The 13,499-nt window shown below is 40.6% G+C and overlaps 1 protein-coding gene across 2 annotated transcripts in view; it reads right to left on the bottom strand.

Moving 5' to 3' along the window:
- DOCK1 (dedicator of cytokinesis 1) overlaps positions 1 to 6,814 on the bottom strand; it is a 371,865-nt gene extending 365,051 nt beyond the window's left edge. For both annotated transcript variants that reach the window (XM_083740981.1, XM_083740979.1), the window contains exon 1: positions 6,718 to 6,814. In XM_083740981.1, coding sequence (XP_083597107.1) covers positions 6,718 to 6,811 — 94 coding nt within the window. In that variant the 5' untranslated portion in view covers positions 6,812 to 6,814. The remainder of the gene's footprint in view (positions 1 to 6,717) is intronic.
- Between the last annotated feature and the right edge of the window lie 6,685 nt (positions 6,815 to 13,499).

Here is a 13,499-nt window from a genome sequence, read left to right on the forward strand (position 1 = left end):
GCTTAGTTTCACTGGTTTCACAGACCACTTAGAGCCCTCAGTCTACCAATTGTTCATTTTTGCTGTACATTTCAACATGTGCAGCTTTTATCATATCAGTTTTTTACTTGGGACAGCTGATCAGATGCCATTTTAGAACTGTGATTTGCAACCAAGAGTTTGTCGACACAAATTCCCAAATGATACTTCAAACTGTGCACAGATCATAATTTGATTGGTGCCATATGGATACTAACACTTTTATGTGCTTTCTGAGAAGAAAATGGACCTATCAATCCCAGCCTACTTGGAATAAACTAAGCTAAAGATGTTGTATTCAGGTGTTTTGTTTTAAAGTATTGTTTGGACAAGTTTCTATGAGAGTGCATGCATTTCCAACCTGTGGGATTATGGTCAGTATTTACACAGACCTAAGACTTGTACTGTTACATTTTATTGTGACCCAGATTGGTACACTGTTTACACATCTATAAAGACAGTCTGCAGCCTTAAACATACCAGGGAATAATCCTATTGAGCCTAGTAGGATTTACTTTTAAATAAACATGCACAGGACTGTGTTGGCTATCTTTTCCATAATTGCACCAGATTGGCAATGAGGCTTATCTGGCAGCCTCTAAGTGTGCACCATATGGCAAAAAGCCTTTTTGTTTAGGCAAACTTTTGCCTTATTAGGCAGATAATATTTTTGTCTGATGCCTCTGTTTCATCTGCTGCACCTGTCTTTGTTTATTATTATTATTCTTACTATTACTCTTATTATTATTATATTGTATTTTGAAATAGAATTTTTATTATTGTATTTAAAATTGGTTTTAGCTGCTTTTAGCTGTCCCATGTTTGCTGTTGTGCATAAGCAGTAGAAAGGTAGATAAAAATCCTTGTATAAAATAAATGAATAAAAGTAAATGTCAAAATCCCTAACCAGCACAATCCTTTGGCCACACATTCAATGTTTTCTGACTATCCTCTGAACCTTAACTTTGTTCCAGAGGTCAAATATCCTTGACATTATTATGTCCAACTTTATAAAAGCATTCATTTGAACTTATCATTAAAAATCCCATTAAGAAAAGATCCTTCTAAAAACTGTTCGTGCGCCCATGTGTTTATATATATCAGTCTTCAGAGCAGACATGCCAACACAAGGGCTGCCTTGTGAAATTGTAGTTTTGTCTTTAATAAGCCATTCACTGACAGGCAATTATTCACAAAGGTTGCTCAGTGCTAATTTTTTCTTCATGCTGTGCCTTCCTGTCCCTTGATTGTGGGAATGTGCTCCTGTGAATTATAATTATAAGCAAACATGATCTAGAATGTTTGAAATACTGTGCCAGAGCTTGTGCTCTTCCTCTATATTGATTCTGTTCATTATAAAGATAAAGGACTTCTGAAAGTAAAAGTTTGTCTCTGAAAGGAAATGTATTTGACATAAAGCTGCAGTTCTTGGTAAGACTTGCTGTATCGACTAAGGAATCACAATAGAGACCAAGTCTATTGAAGTCAATGAGATTCTCTTGCCAATAAGGTTTTTGCATCAGGCACTTTAGCATGGAAGATTTTACAGCAAGCACAAAAGTCAATATTGGAATGGCATTGGCAAGACTAAGAAGACCATATGCTCCTCTAATGCTCTTTTCACATTATCTGTGGCCATGTATAACAAACACAGAGAGGGGGAGCAAGAGCATCGAGTTAGACCCCATGCAGTCCTCATCTCTGTAAACACAGAGTCTATACACATATAAGATATATACATTTTGTCTTACTGACACAAGGGTCTCACAATAACAGCATACGCTTTCTCTGCCAGTGCACAAACATTCAGAAGCGATCCTACCCAACCCAGCCAGTGTAACTAATAGTTAGGATCATCTACTTTCTGTCTCTTACTCATTGAACCTTGGATTGTCCCTTAAGCAAAATTTATTACAAAGCAACCCGAGTTCCTTTCTATGTGAGCCACAGTTCACCATGCCCGTCGGAATTAATTCTATGTTAAAATGTGGCTATCATTAAGGCAGTGGAGAAACTCATATATATATATCTGTATATTGTGGCATATCAACCATTGACCAAGGCTGACAGCTTTAATTTAATTTGAATATTCTGGGTTCTTAGCTCTCCCTTTGGGCATAATTTTTAATATGAAGCCCATTTGACCAAGGAACATTTCACATCATATGCCCAAGGTATTGCTCATGAAACCACTGGATTATAAAAGGTTGAGATATTCAAATAGGTTATTGTTTATAGTTGCGTTATGCATTTTTAATAGTAGCACTGCACATTTATATTCGTTTTTAAACCAGGCTTGTTAAAGCATGCTGTAGTACTGAAGTATTTATGTCATACGGGGTAGGAAAAAAATGTATTGCAGTTTTCTGAAAGAGGAATTTGTATTCACAAATTGCTGCTGTGTGCATGGGTTCCTGCTATGATTGATAGTGCCAATCATCTGTTTATATTGGAGAGGAAACAGGGAGTGTGGTTCAGTCTTCTCTCCCAGCTCCCAAAACAGATGATCATTGTGATTTTTGATAATCTGCATGGGCTGTATATTTGCAGCCCTGTGGAAGCAGGCACACTGCAGCCTAGTGCTATTCCTTTGTGCAAAAGGACTAGGGCCACAGAGTGCAACGAACTGCCACTGCTGCTGCCCTATCTTCTATACAGTACCTCCATGAAGTCAATTGTATGGCACACCTGCTGCACTTGTGGACTGACTCTGAATACAGGTAAGATGACACCTTCTATTGAAGCGCTGCCCACTGCTGAAAGTGCAAGCCCTCTGTTGCATTTCATAATATCCTTTTAGGAGGGAGACTACAATCTGAACAATTTTTAGATTTATTTATTTTTTTAATGTAAACCCCCCCACAGATAAAAAATGCCTGCATAATTAAATTCCCTATAGTTCCACAAGGCTGCTTCAGAGCAAGTGACATCCAAGACTGCAGCCTGACTGGGATATTATCACACTTTGCTCGAGACATAAGTTGAAAAGACACAGCTGCACTAGTGGTTTTTTTTTAAATCAAAACTAGAGGTATGAAAGCAAGCAGGGATAGCCCACAAGCTGGCTCTAAAGAGCCAGGCCAGTCAGAATCAGCAATTTTATGTAACCATGTGAAAACTATTCACCCCTTGAGTGGTCTGATCCCTGCTGGACTGGCAGCTGCAGTGACCTTCTCTGGCCATCTGCAGTGATGCAGCTCCAGTGCAGCGAGGAGCAAGTGAGCAGCTCCCTTTCCCAGCAAGTTGCCATAGTGCAGGGGTGTCCAAACATTTTTCAAAGAGGGCCAGATTTGATAAAGTGAACATGCATGAGGGCCGACCAAAGTTGTTGACCTTTTTTATTTAGGATTTTACCCCCTTTTTTTAGAACCATAGGAAGGAACTGTCTGTGGGGGCCGGATTAAACTGACCGATGGGCCGAATTAATCCCCCAAAACAGACTTTGGATATGCCTGCCATAGAGGTACAAGGCATAAGACATCTACAAAAAGTCCTTGCTTTTGGACTCTTGGCATCTTGAAATGCAACACATATATTGTTGATGTTCCCTCTCACTTTGGTTTGTTGTGGTTTAATCTGTTGCGGTACCTAGCAATTCATGAAGGTGCGGTCATTGAAAATAAAAATCCTTTCCCCCTCCCTGTTGCTTTCTCTTTGTGTGTTGTGGTGGTTTTAGATTGTAAGCCTGTGGGTAGGGACTGTCTAGTACATACAGCATCTGAGAGCCCTTTTGGCTGAAGAGTAGGGTGAAAATGCTATAAGCAAACATACAGATTGAATATGTGAAAATGACATATTACAATTTAATAGGTTAAAAAGTGACATACGAGTCCGATCTGATACAGATTATTTAATAAATATATCTAGTACATGCTTATTTCCATGTTTAAACATCCAAGTATACATTTACACTTAAAAGCTGTACAAAAACCAGCCACACCACATAAATGATGAATTAAAATTGATTCCTTTTATGACTAGTGCTAGCTTGCCACAATAGTTTTACAAAAACAAACTGCATGGCAGAGAAACACAAAGAAAGCACAAGGGTACAAATATCACATTGGCTTTCTCTAGGTATGAACTGTAGTCGCAGGAGGAAAAGTGTGCTCCAAATTCATCAAAAATGCCATGCTGTCTCTGAGTAAACATTGTTATATAAGGTCATATAAGGGACAGCAGTGGCAAATAGTGATACATTTCCAAAATTATATTTAATTTGAAAACTAATGTGTTTCTACATGGGTTTATAAATAAATCAAGCCAGACAAAATTGATTGCTTTTTTAATTGAATTACAAAATTAGCAGATGAAATAAATTGTCTGCATGTAAAATATCTAGGCTTCAATAAAGCTTTTCACACAGTGTCTCACAGAACCCTACTTGGAAAATGAATTAAAACAAAACTGGAAAGAATGTTGCTTGAAAGTAAGGGTAGGGGGATCTGTGGCCCTCCAGATGTTGCTGGTCTACAATTCCCATCACCCTTGAACACTGGCTATGCTAGCTGGGCTTATGGAGTTGTAGTTCAACAATATCTGGAGTGCTCTAAGTCCTCCAATCTTGCTCTAAACACCCAAGGCATATTAGATAACCCTTTGTATCCCTTCCAACTTATAATTCTATGATTGATTGATTGATTGATTGACCCTATCCGGTGTGCCCCCCCCCATGTGTGCTCTCTTTCTCTCTTTACAGTTGTTCTGACTCTGAAATCCAGAGTCGCCAATGAGGTGCCCATGGGTGCAATGGCACCATTGAGGTCTTTCCCTGGCAGCCAGAGAGCCTGTGAGCCCTCCCCACCCCCACTGTTTCCTTGTCTTGAAATGGTGATGGTTGTTATCTTTTTCTCCCTTGAAAAGTACATAGAGGTGAAAGAGGAAGTTGCAAGAGTGACCGTTTTGCGCACTTCCTTTTTCAACTCTCTATGCTTTTCCAGGTTCAGGTTAATTCTACTGGATCTGACTTCCTAACCAGATTCCTTGGGAAAGCAAAGTAGGTATACACACTCTTCCCATGCAGGGGTTGGAGTTGATCACAAGGGGAGGAGAAATGGCCAGAAAAGGTGGCACTCATGGCACTCAAAAATCCAAATGTGCCTATGGTTTAATAAGACTAGCAATAGCCAGTTAAAACCCTGTAAGACCGCAACATCTTACAAAAATGCATCTGAAACTGACATAGGATACCCTCTTGAGGGCCTGCAAAGAAGGTGAGATTTGCATTGCACCTAAGTGGGGCTTGCATTTTTGTGGAGCCACTACTGAAACAACCCTTTTCTGTCTTCCACTCCAGTTGAGCACACTGGTAGGCTTACAAGGAGGGCCTCTGAGACAGCCTTGAACATTTTATTCTAGAATCAATTGAGACTGAATACTTGCTATTTCCTACATAGTCCACACACACAGTGTAGATCTGTTGCATTCCACCCCCACCCCACCTCACCCTGAAAAGCACTTCTTGAGAAACTGGTTTCATTCAAAAAATAAAAGCTCATTGCAGACTGATTCTGCATTATCTTACAGTGTGTCCAATTGCAAACTGATGAATACAAATGTAGACCAGCACAATGAAGTCGTGGGTTGAGATCATAAGCACCACATGTGGGGCATGTGCAGAGAGGAAAAAACCATGGCTAACCTAATGAAGAATCACAATTATGGATCAGAATCAATCTAGATTGAAAGCAGGAAGTTGAGGGTGAGCACAAACAATTCCAGACTGAGAAAAAGCTACATTTTGTTTGCTCTACAAATGGATTAGTGTGTCCACAGCCTGAGCTTAAAATATAGGCATGATGACAGTAGCAAAGACAAGTCGTCATCTCTTTTGGCTGTTGGTCCTCATGTGAATTGCCAGTCTTGTTCTGCTCTATGCATGCTTTTAACTGGGGGCACATATTTGCCCCTCTGCAAATTGCTCTCTTCCATTCCCCTTTATGATGAGTGTATTGTTTTCATTACAACCCAACACAATACCTCAGAGATGACAACTCTGTTTCCCTTAAAGAAAATAGTTGTGTTTTTTAAAAAGAAAATGTCTGTTTGTACAATTGGCACAATAAACGGCACCTCACTATTAATTTAACAGCTGGTACCAAGGTTACAGGAACTGTATTACCCATAGAAATACCTTCTGATGAGAATTAATGTCAGAAGAATTTATGATCAGAAAAATGGTTTATTATGATGTTTTCTTATAGTGCAAGTTTGATCCTACACTTTTCATTGCACTTGTAGTTTTCTCATTTTCCAACATGTATTTGTTTAATTTACTTTTATTTAATGGAACTGGTACTCCTAAACGTAAAGACCTCTAAGTAGCTCATTACATAAAATATAATGGTAGAAATCACAGAGCATTGTTATTTCATACAGAAACGGGGGGTCAAAATAGACATTACTTTAACTGTGTAGTTGAGCAACTTTGACAGAGGATTTTAAAAGATTGATTTTAGTTTATGGGGTAACTTCCACTGGGACAGTAGCATATGGCATAGGGAGTTATCCCACCCCAACACAAGAGCAATGAAAATCCTTTTACACAGCAATACGCCTGGAAGGGGGGTGAGAGGAGAGTTCCCATGGGCACCAGAGATGAAAATGCTGACTATGGGGCATCTGTATTACACTTTTCAAATCCCTAAGTATGGCTAACTACACAATTAAAGCAACTTCTAGCTTGACCCTAAGGCCTACCTGACAGTCTGACTGGAATGGTTGTTACTGTCCCTTTGGTTGTTTCCACATCAATCCTGCAATGCATAAAAGTTTCTACCATCATGAATTGCATAGATACACCATGCCCATTACACTGGTTGCTTCCATTCCTTGAGCAATGTGAGAGCAACCATAGGGCATGGCTAGCATATAAATGAGTCACAAGGGTATTTATGACACCAGCCACCTTATATGTCCCTATGTGGGCAAGGACTTTAGCCTAGGTTATGCAGGTCTAAGGCTAACATTGCATTAATACAACAGTAGCACCAACCTTTCTACACCTAACAAAGAATACTGTATTAGGGAATACAAGACAAAGGGTCTTATGGCACATTAAAGACCAATATATTTATTATGGCATAAGCTTTTATAGACTATATGCACCCTGCTGAATGTATTGAAGTGTTTTCCCAAGCCGCACATGCATATATACATGCTTCGGGCAGGAGTGATATTTCAAATAAGTAAAGTTAGAAGGAAATGACATACAAAGTAGTACAGACAGCAAGAATTGCATTATTAGCAGTAATTTTTCATATGCAAAAATTAGTTGTGTTGATAACACAGTTATCTTGTTATTGGCAAGCCAATTAACACATCATGTGATTTTTTAAAAAAATCAATTGCACCACAAGTAAAAGTACTGAGCTTCTTGATCAGTTGTAACTTGGTGGTGTTAGGTTGCTGTCCTTTGTTCCAATATGACTCCTTTAGGTAAACTGCAGAATGTCTGGAGGCTGAGATGTTCCTCCATTGGTTTTTCCAATATTTCCATTTCTGATGTCAGATTTGTGCTCATTAATTCTTTTGCGCAGAGACTGGCATGTTTGTCCTATGTAGAACGCAGAAGGGCATCATTGACAGATGATGGCATATATCACACTGGAAGATGAACAAGTGAACGAATCCCCGTTGTTGTGGATGACAATAAATATATTGGAGAGAATTTCAAACAGCAACACCAGAAGAAAATACACCCACATGTCCATGTCTCTTCTGGCAACACTGTTACAGGGACCTAATAATGTCATTCACAACAACAAGAATCTATCTATCTATATCACGATAACATTTCATGTTTCTGATGGAGGTGGACAATACCACAGGATTCTATTGTTTCTGCTATGTTATATGAATATGGCTACACTTCTGGAAATTGTAGGAGCTGTTGTTAGAAATTACACTAAAGGTAATCATAATGTTTCTATCATTTTTTCATTGATCTTAACATCATTACGTACCTGCTTCTGGTTAATTTTTAAAATAATGTACTGGAATAGGCAATCTGCTTATTAGCACTGTTGGGTAGGTGGTTCCTCTGCGCCAGGCACCAAGCTGAAGGGGCACAAATTAACAACAACAATTTATATTTATATGGGCACCTACTCAAAGTATCAAAAGGAATTATTGTGAAAATAAGAATAGGGGCTGGGGGGCAAATTTTGTCCTTGCTCTGGGAGCCATATTACCAAAGTCCGCCCCTGTGCTTATTAAGAAACCTATGTAAACAATACACTTTAGGAATTCTGCTAAATTATATAACACATTATTGTTTTCTTTATGATCAGTCTGAGAACATACTGTAATAAAACGTAACATCCCATAAATCATTGAAATGCAAGTTCCCAATTGAATATTGTAGGCTTCTGGTGATGGGGGAGCCTATTATATCATTCAGCCTCAGTGACTATCATTACTCAAAAAGACATATACAAACTTTTCAAATGAAAAAGTATTAGGAGTAGTCTTAGCTATTACTCTCTGACACATCATTCCTTTGCTCCATGGCAGCTTTTGCCTAGGACTAGTGCTATAAGGGTTATGCCTCTTGGAAATGAAGGAGGGGACGACTGAAAAAACCTTGCAGGAAACCACTCTAGGTATGACCCTACTCATCTCCCCTAAAGCTTATTTACACTTTAGGGGAGGGGATGGGGAAACTGTGGCCCTCCATATGTTGCTCAAATACTACCAGCCGCAGCCGGCATGTCCCATGGCATAGGCGCCATCTCTGGAGGGTCATGGGTGCCAAGGCACCCACAAAATTTTCACTCTAGGTGCCTGTCCAGGCAACCCAACGTGTTGCATACTGCAGCAGGGCACTCTGCCGGGCTCTCCCACTGCAGGAGTGATGTCATGCGTGTGTGACATCACATATACGCACTGGGCTCCCACAGTGTTGGGTGGAACCTGGTGTGCCTATCTCATGGTCAGGGATGATGGGAGTTGGAGTGTGGCGACATCCATCTCTACAATTCTATGATTCTATGAAACAGAAACAGTCTATATTGTGATCTTTTCTTTCTGATACTTACTGGTAGAACCCTGCTAGTGAAGTCAATGCGGTTTTATTCCTTTGAATCATTTTTCAGTTATGCATTTCCTCTTGTTGATTACCATCTTGCATCTTCACACGAGATGTCACTTGTCTTTAACCTTTCTGGTAAACTGGACAGTGTAGAGGGATGCTTGCAGATCTTGTACATTTGCTTCTCTACGTTTCCAAGACCGCAACAGGGCCTATTAAAAATTCATTGCAAATGTTAGGCATGCACCATTTTGCACTAGTATAATAAGAGCGTGCAAAAATAAACCACAGAGCCTATTTAAAATGTTATGTCAGCATTTATATGCTGCTTTCTTGCCTACAAATGCAGCTATACAGTTATTTTTAATGTTTGCAATTATTTGGATAAGGAACTTTCTGCTTATTGGCTTTCATAAGGTCACAGCAAACCAGTATGCATATTATGTATTTGTTTGCAGTTCTGTACTTAATAAAAGATCCATTTTGTTTAAGAAGGGTGAGAAGAAAGATTTCTATTCCTGCAAAAACATTTGACAGGCTAGGCTACAAGTTGCATGGGAGATCTATAATTAGATCTTCCAATCTTGGCATCTCCCACATTTTTAAAACACAACAGCCTTAAAGTGCAGCTACAGAAGATTGTGAAGTTGCTCACATTAGTGACAATGGAGGAAGTTGCCCACCTCCATCCCCCACAATGTTTTCCTGATCAAAATGCTCCTTTGTGTGCTGTTGTTTTCCTTGTGACCAATAAAATAAAGTAAAATACAGTTCTCTAGTTTAACACCTTTTATCTCCCCTTCATTTATATACCACTCTTTTCTTTGCTGGAGCTCAAGGGTTGAGTTTCCATTCAGATACTGAGCAGAGAAATCCCCGCTGAGCTTTGGCAACGTTGCCATTTCATGTGCCTCTAAACCAGTGCTTCCCTCCCCCCCTTGGCAGTACTTAATGGCACGCAGTACCAGCACCTTCCCCCACCCCAAATCTTGTGATGACCATCGTGGACCCTTCCAATTCTACTATTCCCTCCGCAATCCCCCTCTCCCAGTTCCTAAGAAAAGGCTGATTAGGTGGAAAGGCAAGCATCAAAGCTTTTATCCCCTTGCTTTTCCCAGCCCTGCACCTGCCTGTTGCATATACACACTGCCTTCCCACCCTTTAGCCAGCGGCCATGGGTGGGGCATAGGGGTGTTAGGGGGTGTATGTGGCTTCTGCAAGCCCACGCATGCACAGCCACAGTGCAGCCCTGCTGCTGTGAGTGGATGGGGCAGGGCAGGTGGTTGTTCGTCAGGCTCATTGAGTGTTGGACATTGGGGGGGGTCCTGCACATAGCTGTCAAGTGTCCCTTATTTGAAGGGACAGTCCCTTATTCCAGCGCCATGTCCCGCTGCTGTCCCTTATTGATGGATGTCCCTTAAATGATATCCCTTAAATTTCAAAGGAAGCAGCTCCTCTCCCTCCCTCCCTGCCGGCCAGGGAGAAGGGAGGCTCCAACTGTGTTGCTTGGCTGTGTTGCTCACCCAATAAGAAGTCTAAGAACGACTGGGGGATGGGGCTTGCATGCCTTGTGTGTGGCTAGTTAATGCAAGCTGAGGGGGGTTTTGAATGCTGGACGCCATTTTGGTGCACGTGCTGCTGCAAACTTTGCAGTGCAAAGCCAGGCCAGGGAGCCATCTTAAGTTGAGGCTGAATAGGCCTTGTGGTGCATGTGATTCAGATTCTATTCAGTTGAACCTCTGGTTGCAAAGTTGGTTGGACAGTGTTCTCGAAGCTACCAGCATGAGTTTGACCAGACTGCAGGAGGACAGGAAGACTGGAGTGCCTGGAACAGGTGAGGCTGCAGGTCCCTTATTTTGGCTGCTGGTCCCTTATTTTCAAATCTGTAAGTTGACAGCTATGGTCCTGCAAAGCACCCCCGGTGAAAAGGGAGGCAGTGGCAGAAGGTGGGTTGCCATGAGCCTGGTGAGTGCTGGCAAGGATAAGTACCGTAAGTGCAGGTAAGGATATTACAGTCAGGTCTGGAGTGCACAGAGAGAGGAATTAACTCTCCTCTGCAGCAAGCCTTACAACAATCCCTTCCCCAACTTTTATTTGCAAAGGGAGGAAAGCTGTTATCGACACCAATGGCAGTTTTCTTCCTAGGGTAAATAGCAACTTGAGGGCAGGGGATATTTTTCTAAAACCCTACTGGAGGGATAAGGTTTCAAAACAAAACAAAACCTCACTCCACACCTCCAGTCCCAACCCTGATTGCTAGCCATGGTTGTTGTTTATTTTTATTTTTTTAAAAATCCAGACGTGTTAAATGCAATTACACATATAAATTATCATCTGGTTCAGCCCTTTGGAGAAAATGGGAAAAACTGCCATCTTTCATGCTCCCTCAGCAAAAGACTGGGGTGATTGCCTCATGTGGAGCTCGTATGGGGAGGGGGTACCCTTTTTCTTAAATATATTTGTGGCAATCAGTGACCACGGAGAGCATTTTACTTCGAACATTAATTATACCCATTTCAGCAAGACTTGGGCACATTTAGCTTTTGCTAGGTTGTGCTCATTTCTGTGTATGCAAAATAAAGACACATTTCCCCTCTTATTTTCTCTGTTCTCTGTGGCAGCTCTTTATGCTTTGTAAAATGACTGAAGTGTTCTTAGCAGAGCAGGATCTTAGTAGGTCATTCTCACCCCAAACTGTTATGAGAAGTAGGCACTGTTCTCACGAGTTAACTTTTTAATTAAATGATTTTTTAAAGTTATATCTCTTTGGCGTGCCTTCATGAATATGCATGAGCACAATAGATGTAAGCTGTTTCATGGCCCATTGTTCACCTTAAAAAGCCATAAGCTGCCTATGAGCAATATACTGTGTTTTTTGCTTTTCATGTCAGAATTAGAATAACTTGTTTTTGCCTTGATACTTGCTTCAAAATAGTACAGTAGGTTACATGTTGGGGAACCCTTCATGATAGTTTCCAAAGATTGTGCACAATTCTTTTGTTACTCCACCTCTTTCATCTTTGAAGGAGTCTCTAATTTTCTTCACGCTTCTATCACATCTCCATATCCCTTGAGAACCTCCCCCCTGGCAAATATAACAACAGAAAACGTCTAGTAAAGAGACTTTTAGAAAATTAGCTGTTATATCAAAAATGCTTGAAATCCTATTTTGGAACTCAGACTTTCTACCACTGAACACAAAAGTAATCTCTGGGGAGTAAGAGTTCTCTTGCAGTTTTTCCCCCATTTCTTTTTTCTCTTTTTGTTTATGGATAACTTTGAGAGAATCCACAGGCATGATTCTTAAGCTATCTGTCACAGGAAATTAGGGGGGGCCCTTCATTTTGAAAGTAGATTTGCAAATTTCTAAATTGTGGCACTGGGAATACATGTTTAATTAAATTCAATTTTTAATTCTGACAATTATCACTAGTATTATTAGTTATTAAATCTGTGTACTGTCCTTCAACTGAAGATCACAGGGCAGTTCATAACATAAAAATGCAAAATGAGAACACAAAATACATAATAAAACAAAAACAAACTAATACCCCCCAACACATTTAAAAGGCCATAGAATATTTAATCAGCCAAAGGCCTAGTTATAGAGAAAAGTTTTCACTCGGCACCTAAAGATATGAAATAAAAGCAACAGCTGAGCCTTCCTAGGGAATTGTGGGTATATTCTCAGTTGTTTCAAGTCATGTCAATCTGCTTTCCCATCTAGTGATCTGTTATTCTAGTGCCAGGTTAAAACACAGCAAAACAACTCTTGCCCATGGTTTAATCATGGATAAGGTGGATGACCTGATGCATATTAGCAAGACCTGAGCAGGTGACCTGGAGGACCCTGACCAAGTATCTCCCAGATATTCAGTTCAGCACCAGTCCAAATCAAAGAGGTGTGTGTGCATGGCAATCACCTGTAGATGTCCCATCATTCTCATCAGGAAACCATTCCATCAGGGACCTGGATGTAAGAGTTGCAGAGAGAAAGCAGAGATCTCATACCTGTCAACTGCCCCAGAAAAAATGAGACACCCCATTTTTCTTGCAAGAGGACAGCTGCCCAAATGGCCACTGTTCTCTCACACAATTTCGGGCAGCACTTTTTTTCAGGCATGGCACACAAAAACTATCATTTTGGGGCACTGCACAAGATCATTGTCCCCAAAGAAAGAAAGAAAGTGCTTTTGGGGGGCTGTGATCTTGTGCAGTGCCCCAAAACATGTATTTTTGGGCACCGAAAAAGCACTTTGGGGGCCCCTGCAATGTCATCTGGGTCATATGACTTGTGCAGAAGTGCAGACCTGGAAGACAGCATCTCAGATTTGGGCCACATCATGTTGGGAACTTCAGTGTTAAAACCAATTTGGTCTTGCTTCGGGCAACTCAGAACTTTAGGGCAACCATGGGTCTGTCTCAATACATTGTTCACATTATAGCAAAT

Source organism: Podarcis gaigeae (assembly GCF_964106915.1).
Source record: "Podarcis gaigeae genome assembly, chromosome: 5".
NCBI lineage: Eukaryota > Metazoa > Chordata > Lepidosauria > Squamata > Lacertidae > Podarcis > Podarcis gaigeae.